The sequence below is a fragment of the Dermacentor andersoni genome, chromosome 8 (genome assembly GCF_023375885.2).
Source record: "Dermacentor andersoni chromosome 8, qqDerAnde1_hic_scaffold, whole genome shotgun sequence".
NCBI classification, from domain to species: domain Eukaryota; kingdom Metazoa; phylum Arthropoda; class Arachnida; order Ixodida; family Ixodidae; genus Dermacentor; species Dermacentor andersoni.
Genome location: NC_092821.1, coordinates 51096059 through 51118930, shown reverse-complemented (window position 1 = coordinate 51118930; position 22872 = coordinate 51096059). Strand labels below are relative to the sequence as shown.

Genomic DNA, 22872 nt, shown 5'->3' with positions numbered 1-22872 from the left:
AAAGGTGAAACAGCTTATTTGCTGCGCTCAAATTTCGCATTAGGAAGTAACGTAATCGTCGGTAATTTTTTTCCATCCACAAACCACTATCCCCTCTAATATTGAATAAGCTGTAAACGTGGACGATTAGCACTTATGATAAACCAGAAGGGGATGTGCCAACGCGGCAGAATTACACCCTTTGGGGCTTGTCCCACAACGATAATCGTCATCTGTCTTGCCCGCATTTCCTTTCTTTAACGCTTCGAGCCCGCTACTTCCCAGTCACGAACGGCTTGCGCGTTATCAGCTTGACAGAGCATTCTCGACAGGAAAGTAGCGAGCGCAGCGTTTTCAAGAAAGGGAACGCAAGCAAGGCAGATGACGATTATCTTTGTGGGACAAATATACACCCCAACGGGTGCAGCCGTTTTAAGAGTGTAGCATACGAGATTCCCATCAACTCATTTTTTTTTGTGTGTGGAAGCCACAGCAGTTGTGCGGCCCATACCTGCAGCAGGAATTCAGCGTCGTTCGTTGTTTCCACCTCGTCGTGTGAGCTGTCCATAAGCTCCCACCCACCCACGTAGAGCTCGTCCACCAGAGGTCCAGGCCATGAAAGCTACAAAAGGCAAGAAACCATTCATAAATTAGTACTATACTTGCAACGACTATAAGACCAAACAGGCTACTCATAAAAACTCTGCCGTCTTGCTTCGCGAGGACGAGATACCCAGAAAATTACGCACGTGCGCAATTGTGTGTCCCTGAGGAAGGTCTCCCTACTGTCATTTCTAGGAAGGTTATCGACCTTCACGTCTTATTATGAAATTGATCGTCGGTGTATTCCAAACTGATGGCCAAAGCGTTCGCTCTACGAGCTGTCGTGCATCTACAGCACTTTAGTTTGCGTTGCTGAAATGTCGATAACAATACCAGAATAAAGGTTCTATACAAACACACAACTTTCTCCACACTCCTCTTGTTGCTATCGTTTCATTTCATTGTTTCCTTCATTTTTATTCACATTGCTTCATTATGTCTTCCAATGGGTGATATGTAGCCACATAAGAATTCATTAAAAATATCTATATTTACGTTGCACTTAACAAGTTTAGAAAAATGTGAATGTGCTCATAGCATTCACGTTCAGTTTTTACGCGCGCTTCAAGTTCATTGAATGTGATCGCGGAGAGCCGCTTGGAGAATTTCCCTGCATTGTCTGTACAGTTCATGGACTTGCATCTATCGACGGCGTTACCGGAAAAGCGCGAATGTCATGGTGCGTGGTGAATGCGTGAACGTAGGAGCAGTGCGCGCAGGACACAATGAGGAGGCACGCGCACTAGTGTCGGATAGGAGGATGCTCTCATACAATTTATAGCGTGCGTGGCAAGGGGCTCCTATCGCTCTAAGTTCGCTTTACTTAAAATATTGCCTGAAATCTGTGCTGGTAATGTTGAATGGAAAAATCAGGTGCTCGCCGCATTATTCAAACATATGTATCTCCGAACTAAACAAATAACTGAAAATAAACTGAGGCACAATAGCTACACAGTTGTACATTATGAAGTGTTCAGATCATGCTGGCGAGCTTCAGACTTCAGGTTTCTGTAATAAACGGCCAGTGTATTAAGACATTTCACCAGGGTTATTTACTTTTGTGTGTTCGCGAGGTTTTTTTTTTTTTACCTTCGCAGAGGGGTATCATCACTGCGCTTTTTCTGTGCCATCTATCTGTCTAGCTTTCTCTTGTTCAGTACGTGCTACTTAAATGTGATTTTTTGAGCGTGAGAAGGAGCTCACAAATACACGCATAATTCCCTCGTGACGCGCCGCTCGAGGCACTTTGCGTGTATTCGCGGGCTTCTTTGATGCCTGCAAAAAGATGGAGGATGCTTAAGCTTCGCCTTTAAGAGTGGAACACGATAGCATTCAAAGATCCCTGACCGCTTCTCACGCTTCCTGGCAGCTGGAGCGTATGTAACCGCAATGTTTACCGGGAAACGCTGGCCGCGAACGCTATGCACGAAGGGGGCTTTCTGGTAGAAACGCGGCCTTTTGCGTGGGCCGTTAGCGGCGGAGGCGAGTGCCTTCTGAAGGCATTTCAAGGAACCGAGCGCGCCGCTCTGTGGCCTCCAAGATACTCACGCGCCACCGCGCGCCAATGGCGGACGCCGTGGCCGACCTATGAATTCTAGAAACGCTGGAAAATAGGTTTGTTTTAGTTTTCGCGAAACAAAATTATGTTTTCTCGTGTAGTCAAATTACAATTCGATGCTGTCGTGTCTGTAGATTGTGTGTAAGTCGTACTTTACGGTTTTTCTGCGTATTCTAGCTTGAGGAATTCAATTAATTCAGTAGCTTCCTTGCGCCACATGGAGGGCCTGAGTATGGGCGGTTCGAAAACCCTTTTTTGCCGAAATGACGTCCGACGCCGGATTTTCTGCGACATGGGGCCCATAACGCTATCGCGTTAAAACACTTTTATGCACTACGTATCGAGCAATAGAAAGCTGCATCGAGTGTTTTTCATGTTTCTCTACAATTTTCTAATTGGCACTGTTAATCTAATTATAATGTTTGAGAACCTAGATAATTGATTAAGACTAATTATCAAATTAGGCGGAATGAAAGATACCATCCTGAGTAGCTCCAAGCGACGGCAAACAATATTACCTTAGTTCAGTCCAGCTATGTTGCATTTCCATATTTTTAATGTTTAGCTCAAGTTACGTGGGACATTCTCTATAGACTCGGTGTCTGCCGGGCCACCAAATATACTGCCATCGTCTATGGCGGCGTCATGGCGTAGCCATAGACCCGATAGCCAAGTACCGATATTTTGGACAGGGTAGCAACAAACCTTGCCAGCGCCTACCATATAACATTTGCGGCGAAGGCAAAAGTTGTCTACTCTTGAAACAAGTGTTTGTCTTTGGCGGTACGCATCAGACGCACCTGGGGGTATTCCGTAAGAGTCCGCATAGTGGACTGTCCGTTCTGGCCGCTGCTGTTTGGATGCAGCTGTACGAGAGAGGAGGAGACGAGCGGACGTAGCCAATCAGCAGTGGCCGAAATGGTCAGTCCACTAGGTGGACTCTTACAGAATACCCCCAGATGATATTGTTTTAAAGTAACTACAGAAAAAGAATTAATACTTTACTCGTTGCTGCCACTCTTTCATTGATGACCATGCTTTTTCTGTCGGCAGCGAGCACCACAAGTGTAAGAAGTGCACTCCGGGCATCCATAGATAAGTGGCGCTGGTGCCATAGTTCCAGTGATGGCCGCTTCGTATTGGTTCGCCGTTGATTCCGCAGGTAAACAATATACAGGAGGCCATGGTGCTAGGCGCCGAGCTTTGCCGAGCTCAAGCTCGAAATTGTTCGCGCTTCTGGTGTCTATCGGGAACATGCTCAGCATTACGCTGCATGCGCACTGTGATATTTCTAGATCTCGGTCATTATTGCCCCCTGATAATCGATTAAATATGCCAGGTCGAATATGCGTCGCGTTCCTCCCATTTTGCTTCCACTGATTTTTAGGCTGTGTGTTCAGATGCTTCTGTGAATATGGAGAGATTTAGCACAAGCTCCCTATGGGGAACAATGACGCCTTATAGACCACATCCATGAGGGTGCCGTCACCTTGTGAAAGTGGCGCCATATATCGGGCTGAGCCCTCGTGCTGGTATCTGCGGTTGGCTGTGTGCTGCAATTACTCTTATGCATGTTTGTTTTTATGTGTATTTGTGTATGTATGTGAACTGGCAGTGACTGCGTTGTCGAAACTAATACGTGCGCTTTATATCGCGGCTTCTGGTAGCATGTATATCTCGAATATTTTTCATTTGCGGGGCATCCGCTCCACCATATAAAGTTTAACAAATAACTGTCCAGCGGTTGCTTACTATTGTAGCGGCACGACTATCGCGTACAAAGCCGGCGAAGAAGATGGCCCTTGGCGTGCAGTGAGCGCGAGAAGGAGAACGCGCTGAGGCGCTCGACCTGAGCGGCCGCTCCCGACTTCCCGCGCCACCATGGCTGGCCGGCATAAACAAACAGTGGTCATGGCGGCTACCTCTTCGTGCCACCTCCCAATAATTGGTGACACCGGACGACTGAGCCCATCATTGCCAGCGACAGCGCACCGACTCTACCAAGGCGAGAGTGATGTAGCCTCACGCGGTCCAGCAAACATCCCGCGGGTATAGGATGTTCGGGAATTCCATATCCAAATGCCGCTCCTCTGGTTCTTCAAATTTCGCAGCCACTTCTGTATGAACAAGGTTCCAAGCTGAGGCTGCGCTCCAGGCTCCGGCTGCCACCCCCCCGCCCCAACTTCTACGAGGACTTGGGGGCAGCGGTCCTTGGTCACTGCGCCACCTCGAGCGCCCAGTCACAACAGCTCGCGCCATTCGAACAGCCGCGTCCTTGCGTGTCTTGTCCCACGTCGTCTGCGTCCAACCGCGCCGATCATGAACAAGCGCCAGCCCCAGCGTCAAACCTCTCTCTACTTGGTCCGTGAGCCTCCTCCCCAGCTCGAACGAGGCTGCGCGAAGACTTTTTCTAAGGAATTCACTGCACCCAATGCAAGCGCTTTCAGCTACTCTACGGCCCGCCGCTCCCCTTCCTTGGACGTCCCTGCAAACTGTCCGCTTTCCGTTCGGGGGCACCTCACCCATCAACGATTCAGAGGCTGTTCCTCCGGCTCCACTAGGCGCAATTTCACTCTCGCAGGCACGGCAACGCCACAAGCACAATCTTGGCGATGCCTTCAGTGACCACCGCCTTGATGCTGTGAGATTTCAAGGTATCGCCGTAAGAAGCAGCAGGCGAGCCTTCCGGTGTTCTGTGCTCACACCTTCCGCAGATGCTTCGCCTAGCAAAGTTTTACAGGAGCAGTCCAGCCATCAGGTTTATTTAACTCCACCATCACTTCTACATGTACATTGTGAGTCACCAACACTTGCGCTATCTCCACGCAAGTCCCGAGCTGCCAGAAGGTTTACTTTAGAGCTTCGACTTCTACAGGCCCGGGAACTGCCGGAGGTCGCGATTTCGCACTACGGCATCACTGTGGCTGCGCCTCGTTCACAACCCACGCTGCCGGTGCTGCCAGGTGCATTTCTCCCGGACTGCGGGAACCCGACACTACCAACGACGACATCATCTGCACATATTACTTCAACTGCTTTACCTGGACTTTACCATTGGACTTTATTCAAATCGCACTTAACCCTAGGAGGACTAGGAGGGGGGCCCTGTAGCGGCGCGACTATTGCCTCCAAAGCTGGCAAAGATCGCTCGTGTGCAGTGAGCACGAGAAAGAATAAGCTGAGGCACTCGACCTGAGTGGCCGCTGCCGGTTCGAAAATCCCGCGGCACCATTGCTGACCGGCCTAAATAAACCATGGCAACGGCGGCTACGTCTTCGTACCGCCTCCTACAGTATTATACAAAACACGCAGTTAACTGCAAAGCCATGTTGCGCATAGCGCAAGAGACAGTTTGCTTTATTTTTCTACTATACAGCTATATTTACGCGTATTCATTTCGGGCGCATTGTACGTTTCGTGTGCCGGAGAAATATATTCTGCATATCAGCCTACTCGCACAGCGCATCAGCACAGTGGACGTTGGCCCACATGACGTCACACTATTACGTACGAAACACGCAAAAATCACAGTAATTCGCCACCACTACCGCTACCAGCTGTCGTGGAGAACAATGGTGATGGATCCGCACATACCACTTAGCAGAAGAGAGGGGAGCGGCTGTGAAATTCCGCTGAATTCGAGGCTGCGTTCTTCATCGCCATCAGAGGGATCTATTCGATGATCTAAAAGTTTGCGGCGGTCATCCCAGACGTGTTTAACGATAGAGTCAGTTATCGACGATAAAATGTGGTTATAGTCATCGTATAGAGCTCGTTAGCGTTAAACAATTCTTGAATGAGGCGAGTAAAACATTCGTGATTCGTCTCTTTAACCATCCGGGTGTCTCGCATATTACGCGCTGCGTCGCACAAGTGCTTCCCTGGTGCTAGACCTATAACCGATGGTATTCAGCTAATTACAGTTCAGACATTTTTGCTGTAACATGTCCGTAATGTGCCTGGCTATGAAGAGAATTGTGAGAAGCTCGTAATGCTATGTAGAAAAGAGCGTCAGCTCGTAATTCTAGGACGTTTATTGTATACCTAGGACAGCAAATGGAAAGGAGCAGGTGTACCTGCTATGAGGCTCGGGACGACAGAAACCATTGACCAGTTTCAGAGCGTTTAGTGTGGTGAGAATGAGGATTTCCCAAAAAGAAATTTAACAGGCCAACCCCTTTGAATATGTTAGCGGGCCCGTAAACACATGACTGATAGCGCCACAAACATGCTTGCAAATCTTTCAACCTCCATGTGAAAAAAGATTATTTCTTGTAGCAAATGCATTGTGTAAATTTTATGAATGCAATGGTAGCCTGGTGGTGCTGCGCCATTGTGGTGACGGAGCTCGCTTTTTTTCTTTCTACGTCAGTCTAGTAGAAGGCGATGATAGCGGTGAAACTTGCTTAGAACCTGCCATGCAGCAAAACAGGCGATGAAAATTAAGGCAACCTTTGCAGCAGAGCGAGAATTAATAGCCTGCGTCACATTGAATGCAGTGAGCGCCTGCCAGACCACCTGTGAAGACAGAGGCGAAATATACAAGAACACAGGGCAATACCTAAGCGCACGCATAGTTGCTCATCTTGATTTTAAATATTCTACGTGGCCAAAATGACTGCTACGCTTCAGAATTCCCTGTACAGGAAATATTGTCACGTAGGTGACGGTGAGCTGCCTGGCACGCAGGCAGACAGAAAGGGGCGCTGCGTCGGCGGTAAACTTAAAGATAGTGTATTGGGCGAACTTGTGCCCTGAAGCAAGCGAACAACTCGGTGACGGCGAAAGCAGCAAGCGCGCCTACGGCGTTCGCCGTACTGAGCCAGCGCAAGCGGTGGTCCCGTATTTATACATTTCGCGGTCACGATCGAAACGCGGTGTGAGCGACGCCGCGAGCGACGGCGTCGCTCGCGTCGAAATAAACTCAAGTGGCGTAACCCCCCCCCCCCCCCCCCCCCCCCTCCGTGAAATAGCACCGCCCCGATGCTAGACAAAACAAGAAACATGTAAGCATGCAATCAGACATGGAAAACGAAATAAAGAAATGTCCGTTAGTCCGCTAACGCTCAAAAAATCTTTTTGAGGCGCACGACGTAGACCATCTCAGGTCGCTGTGACTGTGTCACTCCATCGGACACAACCTCGTAGACTAGCGGCCCAAGTCGTCGAGTCATCTTGTAGGGCCGGAAGTAACGGCGCAGGAGCTTGTCACTAAGCCCGCGGCGACGAATCGGTGTGCACACCATAACGCAGTCACCAAGCGCGTACTCTTGGTCTCGTCGTCGTAGGTTGTAGAGTCGGGCGTCGACGTTTCGCTGCTCTTTAATACGTATTCGGGTGAGCTCGCGAGCTTCCTCGGCGCGTTGAAGGAAGCCCGCAACGTCTGCATGGATGTTGTTGTCTTAGACGTGAGGCAGCATCACATCCAGCATGGTGGCGACTTGGCGATCGAAGAAAAGCTCCAATGGCCTCATCTGCGTTGTCTCCAGTGGCGCAGTGTTGTACGCGAACGTCACGTACAGAAGGACTTCGTCCCAAGTCTTGTGCCTGACGTCGACATACGTGGTGAGCATGTCGGTGAGGGTTTTATCTAAACGCTCCGTAAGGCCATTTGTATGCGGGTGGTACGCTGTAGTGCGCCGATGGCTCGTGTGGCTCAAGTGCAGAATCTGTTGCGTGAGTTCTGCTGTGAATGCCGTACCTCTGTCGGTAATAAGGGCCTCGGGTGCACCATGACGGGGAACGATGTTCTTTACGAAGAATCTGACGACCTCGATTGCATTTCTCGATGGTAACGCCATTGTCTCTGCATAGCGCGGCCATGTAGTCCGTTGCTACCACCATCAACCTGTTCCCGCAAGTAGACGTCGGGAAGGGGCCAAGTAGATCCATCCCTATCTGCTGGAGTGGTTTCCATGGTGGCTCGATTGGTTGCAGGAGGCCGGCTGGCCTTGTAGGCGGTGTTTTCCGACGTTGGCAATCTCGGCAGGATTTCACGTAGCGGGCGACGTCTGCATTTAGGCCGGGCCAATAGTATTTTTCTTGGATTCTTCTGAGAGTTCGAGTGAATCCCAGATGCCCTGCTGTCGGCTCATCATGAGACGCTTCTAAAATATTTTGCCGGAGCTAGACTGGCACGACGAGAAGGTATGCCGCTTTGTACTGTGTGAATTTTTTTCCTTCACAAGCACGTTGTCGCGCAGGCACAGCGACGAAAGCGCGTGCCTGAATGCCTTTGTTGCCGAATCGGTCTTGCCTTCGAGATATTCAACGACACAGCGTAGATAAGGATCGGCACGTTGATCTTGTGCGAAAGTGTTAGAGCTTATGGGCCCAGGGGAAGCATCGTCGTCATTGTCGCAGGGCGGGGCGGATTCAACAGGGGCTCTCGAAAGGCAGATTTGACAAAATTTAACTATGAATATATCAGCATTATGCAAAAAAGAACGAAAAATAAGAAATGGAACACAGGAAACGATTCGGGTTGAGAACAGTCCTTTGCTTTCGTTTTAAGGGTGTGTCGAAAGGAAATGTATGTAAGACGTTATTAATTAAGAGTACATCGTAAGATGTTGTGGTAAAATAATTCAGCGTAACAAAATAAAACAACCGATAAGTGCAAGAAGTGACGAAAACACTGTTGTAATGTGGGAACCAACAGCATTAGTTCGCATCTTTACCTTACAGATGGGGTTTATCAAACCAAGGCGGCTATACTATCGCATGAGAAATATCTTTCATGACAGATGGCCGCAGAGTGCTCTGCATATACTGAACGCTTAAGCTTTCCCTACTGACAGCAGGGCCATGTCACGTAGCCAAGTGATTGGAAGGATCATACATTGTTGAAGACGATGGTGAGGATGACAATGTATTGGCATCCCCTTCGAAACGGGGTGGTGACAAATATTTATCTATCCTGTTTCAGCTAATCAGATATGCTATGCATGCTTTTCAATGGAGCACTTTGCTTACGTTTCCTTAATTATTTTTCTCTGTTTTAAAACTTCTTAGTTTACCTACCTTGTGCAGTTACCTATACGCCTGTAATGGATTCGATCCTATCAATCTATCCCCTGCATTTTGCCACCAATACTCTAAACGCCACTAGCTTAATCAGATATGCTATACATGCTTTTCAATGGAGCACTTTGCTTACGTTTCCTTAATTATTTTTCTCTGTTTTAAAACTTCTTAGTTTACCTACCTTGTGCAGTTACCTATACGCCTGTAACGGATTCGATCCTATCAATCTATCCCCTGCATTTTGCCACCAATACTCTAAACGCCACTAGCTTATCTCGACTGCTCACTGGTCTACTTCCATCTACTTTGAATCCCAGTGTTTCTGGAAGGTCTATGTTAACTACGGACATTGTTGGGTGAGCACCTTCGCATTCGTTTAGGACGTGCAGAGTTGTCCCCTGATTTTTGCTACAGCAGGCACTTTGCGTGTTCACCATGCCTTCCAGCCAGCACCCATCTCGAGGCAGCAATTTCGACGTTGTGCATATATGTGAGCACTAGAACCGCATTGTAATATACTAAATATAATTTACTATATTTATCTATACTATAAAGGTGTCTGCCATAGGCGTTCAAAATTAATCTGGAGTCCCCCACTACGACGTGCCGCATAATTATATTATCGCCCTCTTTCACAACAGCATCCATGGTAGCACAGTTCCTGAATATTAATAGGTTGAATGCGTCATCGGCGGTAACCTTGAGTACGTGCCCGATCCTGTCTGCTTCGGACATGTTGCCCTCAACTTTACGGCAAAGTGTAATAATATTCTGAATATAAGAAATGTACGATTCAATAGAAGACTGCGCGCGATAGCCAAGTTGCTTTAGCGGCGAGCTGGCAATGAAAGGGCTTGCCGAACAAGTCATTCAATTTTTATTTGCATAGATCCCAGCTGTTCAGATTGTGCTCATTCATCTCGTACCAGACGTGCGTGGTCCCTTTAAGATAAAATACCACAATTTCCAGCATAAGCCTATCGTCGTAACTGTTCTGTTTACTGACACGCTCATGCCATGAGATCCAATTCTTGCTGTCCACGTCATCCGTGCCACAGAAGCTGCCTGGATCTTTTGTAAGCGACATAATCACTAAAGGTGGGGATGACTGTTGCGTGGTGGGTTCGGGCGTGGTGCTCTCTTTAGTGGTCATTGGCAGAGGGAACAACGCGGAGGCAGCTTCAGAGTTCCGTGCTTGGGTGGTGGTGATGAACAGGCAGTTTACCCAGCGCCCTCACCAAAGAATTGATCGAAGCTCAAGTCGATGGTGTTACTGTTACGGCCCTTATCGATACTGGTGCACACATATCCGTGATATGCACTAGTTTTCGTAAGAAGTTAAAGAATGTCGTGAGCAGTTGCTTCTCGTGCCCTCTTGCATGCGTTCTACTGTCCTCCATGCAGAAGTTTCATGACGAATCCGTAGCAGGCCATTTTGGTGTAACGCGCACTTATCATTGCGTTCGGCATTGTTTGTTTTGACCTGGGCTTTATCGCTCCGTGCAGAACTAGCTTGGCAGCTGCGAGCTGTGCCAACGACGCAAGAGGCCATCAGGCCATCGATGTCCGAGTAGAGCAGTTCTTCCGCGTTGGCCTCGTTATTCTCGCACCCTTCTCTACATCAGCATCACGGAACAAATGAGTCACTGTCGAGATAGACTAGGCCGGGCGTTACGCTAGTAGACGCGCTATTACACGCGCCAAGTAACGGACGTGACGTATGATATTACAACGACACAGCCAATGGTGCCACCTGTGCCAGCCCAGAGGAATGTAGGTCACGCCACTTGGCTAAAGCCGTATAACCCGCATCGCGTAACCCGCTAAAGCCGCATCGACTACAGACTGAGTCACCGGACTGGGGCCAGTTGGATCACGCAACCGCAACGACAGTGGTCACAAAAGTCCCTTTCTTGACGCAGGTCAGTTATCTTCTGAAGGCGGCTTGTGTCCGCTCTGGAAACCGCTGCTGTCTTGCGATGTGGAGCGCTCCCTCCCTCATTTGTGTTTTTACAATTTGTTGTGGGCTGTGTTGAATGTTACCTCTTTACCTCAATGCTCAAAGAAACGAATCTGCTGCTATTGCTTTTGGGACATGTAGAATTAAACCCTGCACCAAATGACACTTCACCGCCATCCATTGAAACTACTTCAAGGGCCATATCTCGTATAGAAACACCGCAAAGCTGCGTTCTGTCCTAACTTTCTTTAATCCGAGCATCACAGAATAGCATTGAGACCTTCGTGATCAGCCTTTCGGCTCGCGTTGATGCCCTAGAGAAGATTGTCTAGTCGACTCAGTCTAACGATATAGGTTTAAAGCTGGACGCGAATGGTAGCCTTGCAAAACATTCCACTGAAATGAAATTTTTTACCGAAAAATGCGATGACGCAGAAAATTGCCGGCGTCGTGCAAACTAGCATTTTTTGAGGAATTCAAGACACAAAAGGCGAGACTTGGCTTCAGTTTCTGACAAATATAGTATCATTGTGCTCCGAAAAACTTGGTTTATCCGTAAGTACAGACGACTTGATGCGTGCACACCGCCTTGGTCACTACGATAGAGACAAAAATAGGTCTATTATTGTAAAATATGCTAGAATTGAAGCTAAATCAAGAATTTTTTCAGTGACTTTAAGTTCAAAGGTCCTAATTTTTCCATTCACGAGGACTACTCAGCCAGAGTTCGACAGGCGTGAAGGAAACTATCTTCATGGACCGGCAGAACATTTCGTGAGCGGCAGAACATTTAAGCTTCGCTTTGACAGGTTGCTGCTTGATGGCAAGCAATTCACGTACACAGCTAAATCTGAATGCGTAGTTGAACGGAGGGCATAGCGGTCACTGCGTTTTTCCACGCATGCGCGTCCCTCTTCTTGCCCCCAGACCTGCCTCACCCCGATCACTGTTCTTGTTTTTCAAAATATGTCGGTCTTGGTTGCCAACGCGCCTAGTTATCTGCCTAAGAAAGACACACTAGAATATATTTTGAAAGACAACAATACTGAGCTCGCTATACTTACACAATCTTGGCTGCATACAAATATTGGTGACCAGGAGCTACTACATGATAGCTTAATGTACGCTCTTCACAGGCTTGACAGGTTGGGGCGCTGGGGAGACGGCATTTTGATTTTTGTGAAAGAAAGTACTCCTTCATATGTCACCAAATTGAACTGTCAACGCGAAATTTTCTTTGTAGATATTTTGCTTCTTTCAAGTATGAATGTGATTATTGCCTGTTATCGCGCTTGTGACGGTGATGTTTCAACCATGAACTAAATTCTGCACTAGCGAATCTTTACTCAAGCTTCTCGTCTGCGAATGTTATGCCCTGTGGCGATCTTAATTTTCCCGACAATAACAGGACAAATATAGAGGCACATAACCGGCAATCCAAAGAATTTCTTCACACAATCTTGACATCAACTTTACTCAGATGGTTAATATGGCAGCCCGTGGGGAGTACATTCTACAACTTGTGCTTGCTTCTAATACTTAAGTAATAAAATCGCTATTATCCGTTGCCGGTCTAAACGACCACAAATTACTAGTATTTAATCTCTGCATCTCAGTTCCTATCCCACAGCCCTCGACCAAACACATTAGGGACTACAACAAAGCAGACTTTAGCAAAACTAACACTGAACTAAACACTTTAAAAAATCGCTTTTTTTTTGGTGAGACTGCTCCTTCTCGTACTTTAGATGAAAACTTATTGCTTTTAAGAATAAATTATTATCGCTTGTTGAGCAAGATGTGCCTCTGGTTCACATTCGCGCCGATTTAGGAAAACCCTGGTTTTCTAACACACTAAGGAGGCTGCCTAAAAAAAAGTATTTTTCGTGATGCGAAACGCTCGAAATCGTGTTCAAAGTGGGAGAAGTACTTTACATGCCTGCGCGAATACACTAGCGCTTTGAGACAATCCAAAAGGAAGTTCTTCAACCACGACCTGCCTTACATCATACCTGTCAACCTCCAAAAATTTGGAATATTCTGAAACCAAACAATAGTTCCAATAACATTTCTGTGGCGGTTCCAACTTGCCGCGTGATCAGCGGTCAGACTTCAGTAACTCGTATTTTTCTTTTGTTTTCACTCGTGAGCGTGCACTGAAGGACTTTAATTTGCCCAGCTACAGTTTAGGCCTCACGTTTCCCATTACGATTAATTCTCAAGACATTATGAAACTTATCGAAAACCTAAAGATTTCTAGTGTCCACGGGCCAGATAACATCACTGCTAAGATACTAGAAGGTACGAAAGAAATTTTCGGTCTAATATTTCAAGTAATTTTTACCCAGTCATTACCGATAATGCACTGCCAAATGATTGGAAAATTAATAAAGTGGCACCATTAAATAAGTCCTGCAGCTACTCTGATCCTTCCAACTATCGCCCCATTTCTCTAATAAGTATTCCCTGTAAACTCCTACAACATATAATATATTCGCAAATAGCATGTAATCTAGCTGATCATTCATTTTTTTCACAATCAGCACGGTTTCCTGCCTGGTTTGTCATGCGATGCACAGCTTTTTGAATGTAATACTGAACTTCACCTAAACTTAGACACATCACCTCAAACTGGCATCGCATACCTAGGGTTTACCAAAGCATTTGGCTGTGTTCCCCGTCAGCGGCTTCAGGCCAAACTTTGATGTTGTCTGGACCCTCTCGCATTGTCATGGATCCGTTGCTTTCTTACTAATCGCTGCCAGCGCACAGCTGTAGAAAATAATTGCTGAACCACTGGTAGCGTCATCTTCGGAGTACCACAGGGGACCGTCCTCAATCCCCTTCTCTTTCTCATATTCATAAACGACCTTCCTTACATATCATCCTCTATTCAACTTTTTGTAGACGAATGTGCACTTTATCGTCGAATTACAGGCCCAACCGACCAAGCAATGCTTCAAAAATTTTGCGCCTAATAGAAACTTGGTGTTCCAATTCTTTAATGAAACATAATATCTCCAAATGTAAAGTTATGCAGGTATCCCGCAAACACTCTAATAAGGATCACCCGTACTCTTTAAACTCGACAGCCCTATCCACCGTTGAATCATAGCGTTATCTCGGTATCACTATTAACAGCAAGTTGACCTGGTTCGACCATATCACAAAATTGGCTACCGACACCACTAAATCACTTGGTTACGTCAGATGTACCTTTGCCCTGTGCCCCTCATCCACAAGAAAACAAGCGTATGAAACTTTCATTCGAAGTAAACTTGAATAAGCCTCAGCTATTTGGAAGCCGCACCAACCTTACCTAATTAACGTATTAGAATCAATACAAAATTGTGCCGCTAGATTCGTCACTTCCAGGGACAGCCGTGAAAAAAGTGTCAGTGTGATTAAATCATCCCTTAGAATCGAACCCTCGGTCTTCCGCCGGAAAATTGCAAAGTTGTGCCTTTTTCACCGACAATAATAACTTACCTCAACTGCATGGAAAGCTTTTAATCCCACCAACCCGTACATCTCGTGGTCCTTTTAACTCTTGCAGCATCCAGCTCTTGCATGGTTCAGTATTTTCCTTTAAGAAATTGTTTTGTCCTAGCGCGATCGTAGAGTGGAACAATTTACCAGATAGAGCTGTCAACGAACATAACCCCATTATCTTCCAAACAGCTGCTTATTGATTACCTTAAACCCTAACTTTATAATGACTTTACTGTGTTTTCGTTCTTTTGCGATTGCCGTGTCATATTGTGACTGTTCTGCTGATTTGCTTTTGCATTGTATTCAGTGTGCCTCTCAGCCTTTTTTTTTCTGTTCTCATACGAATCCACAGGTTGTTTCGTAGGAAACTGTAACCATATCTCTGTTTCTATTCTGATCTACTGTAACGACCCCCTCCTTCTTTATGTAATTCCCTGATACGCCGATAGGGGTCCTTAAGCGAAAATAAATGATAATGATGGCGCACCCGTCCGCTGAAGCTGCACTCTGACCAGCCCAGATGCGGCGGGTGTTTTCACCCAGGGGGTAATGCCGCAGCAAAAGCTGCAGCTTTAGGCCGGCAAAGAGGAAGAAGAGGTAGAGGTTGCTCCTCGCCATCTTGGCTGCTGTTACCCCTGTGCTACTCGCCTTACTTGGCAATATTTGTAAATATGCGTTTGTTGAGCAACAATATTGTCGTTTGGCACGTGAAACTCAGGAATTCAATTTAACTTTATGCGTTGGAATCCTGCCTTCGTCGAGCAACGCCTCACTTCTCAAGTGCGTGTCTGTTCACAAACAGGTGCGGGTCTGTTCCATTTCAAAATAGCACCTCGTTCCAACTGTAGCCGAAGCGGCTAGCTTCGGCACACCTTGTAGGAATCTGAAAAAGCCGCAGCGTCATCTGGCTAGCACCAGCTGCCCTATTAAAAGTTCAATAAACGAGGATGCACACGTTGTTTGAACACTACTGATATGGAAATGCCGCAAATTCGGCCGGAAATCATACGCGGCCATTCGTTCTTTGCACTATGCGCTAACTCAAACGCGGCACCATCGTGGAGTGCGGGTCTCTTAGATGACCGACGAAGCGGCGTATGGCACTTGGTTTGCCGCCGTGATCAGCTATCTTACGTACTACTATGTTGCAATGCTTAGTTGATAAGTCAGGAGCTCTGTAACAGTTGTGTCGTCACTGACTTTCCTCGTGTGTATTGCGACACAACGCAAGCGTAACGTGAGCGGGCACCCGGCGAGCGCTTTTAATAGCTTTGCTCACTTCTGCCGTGACCTTGGCCTTGGCTGCGAAGAACACGCGCGCCGTAGATTCGGGCAGTGCCACCTTGGCCATGCCCTGCATCGCCAGCGCGGCGGTCATCTCGGACGAGCACCTGCTGCTCTCGATGTGGGTGGTGGGGTCGGCCAGACCGAACACGAGGGCCAGCACCGGCACGGACTCGTTGCTGCCCCCGACCGAGTCGAAGCGAAGCAGCCAGCGGTCCGGCAGCCGGCCAACCAGCCGGCAGCTGGCCTCGTGAACCTGCTGCTCGATGGTCTCGTTGCAGGTCCTTATCGCTGGAAAAAAGACGTAGTCCAGCATCGTCAGCAATGCCCGTGGACCGTACTATACTTGCGTACAAGGTGCATTGCGAATATCCAGACGCATTCTTGTTGGCTAAGTTCTTCGAAGAAATGACCCTGAGGTGCACGTATTTTGTTCCCAGGGCTTTACACTGTTACAAATGTTTCATGGCTAAAAAGAACAGAAAGGGTATGACACCTTTTGTAATATATCCTTTTTTTTTCTCTTTTGTTTTCGGTTAGCATGTATTTCTGAGATTTCAGAAGACAAATTGGTCTATTTCTTTTTTTTAGCTTAAAAAACATTGTTAACGGGTTTATTGTACTAATTTCATGCTTTCATGAACTACGAAAGAGTCAAATGCTCGGATGACTGTTGTAGCATATTGTATAATTACACGCAAGCACGCGAGTTGAAAATTACTAAATGTGACCATTGACAGTAAGACATATAGCGTCAAGACTTTCCGCACGACGTGACGCATGCAATGAACCACTCCCCGAGTTTGTCTAGCCATGCTAGCAGTGGCAGGACGCACCCTGATTGGAGATGTATTTTATCCAGAGACGAAGACTCATTGGCTCGCGCATTTGAGAACTACGTGCCTATACTTACGTGGCTGCTGGAGTTGCACGCCAATGGTAATTCAGCGGAGTAAACACGCAAACAAATTTAATTTCTCTCGCAATATTGATGACAAAATTGTCACTTCACTGGATGGGGACAATTTCTCTAAAAAAAATGAAAACCAAATCTGTCTTTGACCATGAACCGAGAGAAGTCATTTTCACAGCGAAGCTCTATATGGCTAGCCGATTCGTCCGTATGTCCGTATGTCGCCTGTGCGCCGAAAACTCCTTCGGCGCAACCGCATGCGCATGCGCGAAAGAAAAGAGAGAGGCGCGCGATTGGCTGTTCCAGTAGTGACGTCGTTGCTCTCCGTCGCGGCCGAGCGTTTGCGCAGCAGTTTACCCCGGTCTCCGAAATGAGTAGGCCCCGCGTCATACCTACTGCTTAGTAACAGGCAGCTTTCGAACAGCAACGCGGCGAGGAGAACCAGGAACGAGCTCTTCTACGCAGTGCCGATGCTGCAGCCTGGGCACAAGAACATGGCCGTGCAGCCGAGGGCAAGCAGCAAATGCGTACCGAGGATTCGGCAGCGTACCAAGCCGTCGTTTACTGAACCGCCGGGATTAACGCAGGATAGACGCCGGGGCCGCATGTCTCAACTGCTCTAGTTAACCGTCCGCACAGTGTGCTTTGGTGGTGATTTTCTTTTTTCTAATGACACATCTGTTGCTTCCGTTGAATTATATTTTTGGCAGTGAGAATAGAAAATTTCCGTTTTTGATATTTCCTTTTCCACTTTACATTATTAAAGTGTAGATAGTCACGAGCAGTTCATCGACCACCTTTATATCTAGTACACGCAAACGTAACACGAAAGCGGAATAGCACCCTCACTAGGCGTTAAACACATTGTATTTAAAACACAATTCGATCTGACGTACACAGCTCAGATACGGTACCAGGAACGCGCCAGTTCATGGCAACCGATACCTGCAGCAGCGCCTCGTGATAACCGCATGCCTTATGAACGAGGTCACATACATGCGCAGTGCAAGCAAGCTTGCGGCAATGGGCCGTGGGCTCAATCTCTTCGAGAGGGCAGGTGGTTACCACAAGATGACACGGCGGGTCGGGATGTTTGTTAAAGCTAAGTTCGATATCGTCATTATTTGTAATCTTTATTCTTAAGAACAATTTGTAATAAGTACTTATTGATAAGACTTTCCCACGGACAAACAGCCCATGAGACTGGACGAAAGTACCGGCGCAAAGTCCTATCTGGTTCATCCTGTCATGCAGTTTGGAATTTGTTCAGCGCCCTATGCATTTCTTCTAGAAAAGAAAACCGAGCGCTCTGGTGGTGGCAACATATACAACGAAGCGAACTAAAACATAAAATATGAAAGCGCAGTGTCGGTCTCTCGAATCGTACTGTCGACATTTGCACCCTGCTCTTTTTGATTGAATGAGGAAAAGAACTATCTTCACAATTTGTACTGCTACTACATGCCAGCAATGCGTCGTGTAGGATACACAAGTTCATTTTCAAGGCAATAATACTAGTTTTATTTTGTCTTTCACGTCGCAGGTGACTGTTCGCGTTCCTCGCCTTCTTTATATTTTAACTTGGATGTTAGTTCGCGAACTCTGCCCCAGGTGTCCACGCAGCAAGCATTTCCGCTTACTGTAGGCGACCACGCAGTAGCGGAAGCCGGGCGATTGGCTGACGCAGTCAGTCCGACCTTGACCGGCCTGTTTGCGCGCCGCTTCCCCTCGCCAATCTGTGCCCTCGCTTCCCCTTGTTCAGACGCTCCAGCGCAGGGGTTCTTGTTACGCCGCCAGGGTAGCTATCGCTCGTGATCGCTTTGATCTGACCGCAAGAAGAGCCCAGAAGTTTCGTAGCCTTTGTTTTTCCTTGGTGCTTTTGCCAGCCGCCGACGCCTCCTTGCTGGCGTCGTGTGATGCAACGCGACCTTTGGCTTCCTCTTTACGGGCTTCGTTGTCGGTATATCGTCATTTACGTCAAGACTTCGATATGTCATGGGAATACAAGTGGTATTGTGCTTATATGCCACCCTCACTGTAACGCTTGGCATTTTTGTGCCAACACGGGAAGATCCGAAAGTTCAAGCGCTTTGCTTGTACTCGAGATAAGAAATTTTCAGAAATTTTTTTTTGAACATCCGTTTCTGACGTCCACTGTCTTCGTTATTGCGGGATTCGCATTCAGAATAAGCAGCGCTAAGCGCACACAGTATCCCATATAGTCCTCTTGGAGATCGCCTGCTGATACGCTTAGCTGTCTCACCTCAGTACCTTACTATTGCAGCAGGCACTCCGACATACATGCGTCTATATTGGAGTCATCTTTAGGCATTGATTTAAGCTGCTCAGTGCAGTGTCACTTTCGTAATATGTCTCCGAATTTGAGCATGTTCGTGCGCGTCAGAATTCTGTCATGAGGGTGTTCTATATAAAACTGAATAAGCACCATCTCCATCATCTTAAGGGTTCAGTTCATGACAAAGCATTCTATTTCTTAGCCTAAAATGTGCGTTACATGGTTTCTTTTCAATGCTTCGTGTTTAGGGAAACTATATGACGGGGAAGGCAAAAAAATCTCGCTGCTAAGCGGAACGAATTCAAATGGATTCTGGGGTTTTACCTGCCAAAGTCACGATTTGATTATTAGGCACACCATAGTGGGGGACTACGGATTAATTTTCAACCCCAGGGTATCCGTAATGTGGCCCCAATGCACTCGATACGGGCATTTTCCCATTTAGCCCCCATCGAAATGTGGCCGGTTTGGCCGAGATTTGATCCCGTGACCTCGTGCTTAGCAGCGCAACACCACAGACGTTAAGCCACCACGGTTGGTGTAAGCGGAACGAAAGACACCATACATATTTTGAAATATAAACGTGAATGAGCGAGAGCAGAATAGAAATTGCATCTTCTCTACGTGGATATCGCGATTGCGTAGTTTTAGCCAAGTTTATTGCGCAGACGTATTATGGGATTTGGCGAAAATAAGGTACTGTAGACGTATATTACTGCGGACTTGTGCTGTCTGAATTGATTAGAAAACAGGGTACACGATATTTGTCTAGCACATCTGTTTATTTATTATTTATTTACTAATTTATTAGGTGCTGCATGCCTGTATTCGAGGCCTTAAGCAGGAGTGCGCTTTACGAAATGCCATACAGTGCGTTTGAACAACAAAACAGTGGAATATACAGACACAGCTCCGTACAATGCAGACGCAGAAATGCGACTGACATATCAGGCGTGATGATAGAGCAAGAATCAAGACAGGCTATTGTAGAAATGTCATCGAGTTGTAAGAACGCCATCAAGTATGATCCACTGCCTGCATAATGGAGCGGAGAAAACAGCCTCCAGCATTTTGTTTTTGCGATTTAACTGCTGTAATGAGGCGCGAGATTAGTTTGCTTCGTACCTGCCGTGGTTGCTTAGAGGCTATGGTGTTGCGCTGCTAAGGACGAGGTCGCGAGATCGAGCCCCAGCCACGGTGGTCGCATTTCAATGGGGGCAAAATGCGAAGACACCCGTGAATACGTTAATTAAAGAACCCCAGGTAGTCCAAATTTCCGGAGCCCCCCACTACGGAGTGCCTCGTAATCAGATCGTAGCTTAGGCACATAAGACCCCATATTTTATTTTTTAGTTTGCTTCTGTATATGTCGCTACCACCAGAGCGTTCGGTTTTCTTTGCTAGAAAAAATGCATAGGGCGAAGAACACATCTAAAACTGCATGACAGGATGAACCAGACAGGACTTTGCGCCGGTACCTCAGTGCTTGCTAATGAGCAACGCAGAGATGGAACAAGTGGGCGTATTCTATATTTAGAGTTTAATTCTCAACGAGAGAAAGAGCATTACACATAGTGACGCATAAATAACTTTCAAACTTTCAAAGAATATTATTACACCTTATGTTAGCAGTCTCATCCACACAAGAGAGCTGCACTGACACGGATGAACCCGGAAAAAATCTTCTAGAAAAGCCATGAAATTGGGATAAATCAGTGCGAAACAATCTGAAAGCAATATGATTCGTTTAGTTCTTGTATCTTTTCTGCTGTAAACATATAGGACGAAGAGAAAATCATAGCCTGCACGGCAAGAAAAAGCAACCATGGCTTTGCACCAGAACGTCTATATTTGCAAATGAGTAGCACAACGATAGAACAAACGGGCGTATATTATAACAGAGATAGTTGCTTTTGGGTCGCACGGGGGCATATTGCTCAATAGGACGAACCCAGTCCTTAGGGAACGGTACGCAGTCCCGTTTTCGCACAACTAAAAAGACTAGCTCGTGGTCAAGTTTGTAGAGACAAGAGAGAGTGAGAAACTAAACGCGAAAGGCGGAGAGAATAACCAGAAGGCCAACATCCAGTTTGGAGCTCTGCGCTGGAGAAGAGGTAAATGCAGACTGAAAGATAAAAAAAAAAAGTAAGAGAAAGAGAGAGAGTTAAGGCTTTACTATGGAGAAAAAAGAGAAGATAAAAACGAAAAGCAAAGGCTGAGAGTCTGAGAGATAAAAAAGGCGCGCATGTACACGAAAAGACGTTAAGAATAGAACACGGGAGTGCAGTGGCACGCAGTTGATAGAGTGCTTGTCAAGGCATCGCTCGTAGCATGCAATGGCAACGATTAACGCAAGCCCATATAACCGACGACCAAACTCCGCTGAATGGCTTTCAGCTCTCTCTTATGGGAAGCGAATCCCTTGCGTGTAGACTGAAAAGGATGGTGTACGATTGTTGGGCGTGCCCGTGAGCTGCGGCTATAAATTGTGGCTCGTAAAAGGAATTGTTGATCGTAGTACGAGATGTCGAGGAGGAAGACAGACATCGTTTTTGATTATTGACTGTCGTCACTCCGCTACAACATTTCACGTGAGATGGCTTTGTGTGACACGTGTGTTTGCCGCTACTTTGGTCTCTGCGAGCCGCAGAGCAACATTAGCTTGGAAGATGTGCTTTACATTGGCCCATTTCATTAAATGTTGCTCAATACCATAAAAGCCAGAAATTGTTACTGACGAGCCGAAATCGATCGCCTTATTATAGTTTGCTGCACTGTTTAAATACATTTAGCAACGAGGTTCTAGCTGGTACGATCTATGACATTTTCGCACCAAGCTAAGTAAAAGCGCAATCTTTGGTGCAAGAAACGCCCGAGAAGTTATTGGTTACGTCTTTTCTGACATGCATTCACATTCCTTCCCAAAAAGACGAAAAGCCAACTCTAACATGCGGAGCAAGCGCCAACAAAAACAACAACAACAAAAAAAGAAATACGGCATAATTGCTCGTGTCTGACAGAACATGGCACTCGTTCACGATTCTACGCTGAGCCGATGAGAAACAACGAAATCAACGCTGGATTGGGCTGGGCCCCACGACGCCATCTTGCGCAGACTCTTTGCGAAGATCGTCTGGCGAGGTTTCCTACAGTGAACACATGGTGTAGCTCGAACTGACAGTTTGCGCGCGCGCGCATGCGTACTCACCGGGTCTGGAGGACGCTACCATCGTGACCGCGAAGAAATACACGGCTCGAGTGAAGAGGCCCATGGTAACAGCTGGGACACGGTGATGAGCGCACAGAAACGCGCACGGGCGGGCTGTTGATGAACTCGCTGTTTGCCGAGGCCACAAAAAAAGAAGGTCTCGTATACTGCCACACACACGAACACAAGCTCCCTATATATCCCGGAAACGCATTGCGTATTGCGGACGAAAGTGGACCAGCGTTCGGTTGGTGACGCCGCGCCGAGCGCGTTCCTTCAAGTGACCGCGGCGGCTCTGCGAGACATCACTTCTCGTTAACACGAGCGCGTGTCAAAGATAGCGCGCTTTCGGTCCGGTTTTTTTTTTTCGGTGTCCAATGTTGCGAGGGCGATCGCCTATCAAGGAGCACGGATGGAGGAGTGATTGCGAGAGGCCAAGAAGAGATCTCGGATCCCACAAGTGTCCCTCTGCTGGCTGGCAGCCAGAAAAAAAAAGTTAATTCTCGACCGCGCAATTGTGTGAAAGGGCAAGAAATGTGTTTTTTAGCGCTAC

The 22872-nt window shown here is 47.1% G+C and overlaps 1 protein-coding gene across 1 annotated transcript in view; it reads right to left on the bottom strand.

Annotated features, from left to right (window-relative positions):
• Positions 1–22637, bottom strand: part of LOC126526369 (uncharacterized) — a 30219-nt gene extending 7582 nt beyond the window's left edge. The window contains exons 1-3 of the mRNA XM_050174289.3: positions 22320–22637; positions 15898–16193; positions 491–601 (exon numbers count right to left, since the gene is read on the bottom strand). Of these exons, the coding sequence (XP_050030246.2) occupies positions 491–601; positions 15898–16193; positions 22320–22383 (471 nt within the window). The 5' untranslated portion in view covers positions 22384–22637. The remainder of the gene's footprint in view (positions 1–490; positions 602–15897; positions 16194–22319) is intronic.
• Between the last annotated feature and the right edge of the window lie 235 nt (positions 22638–22872).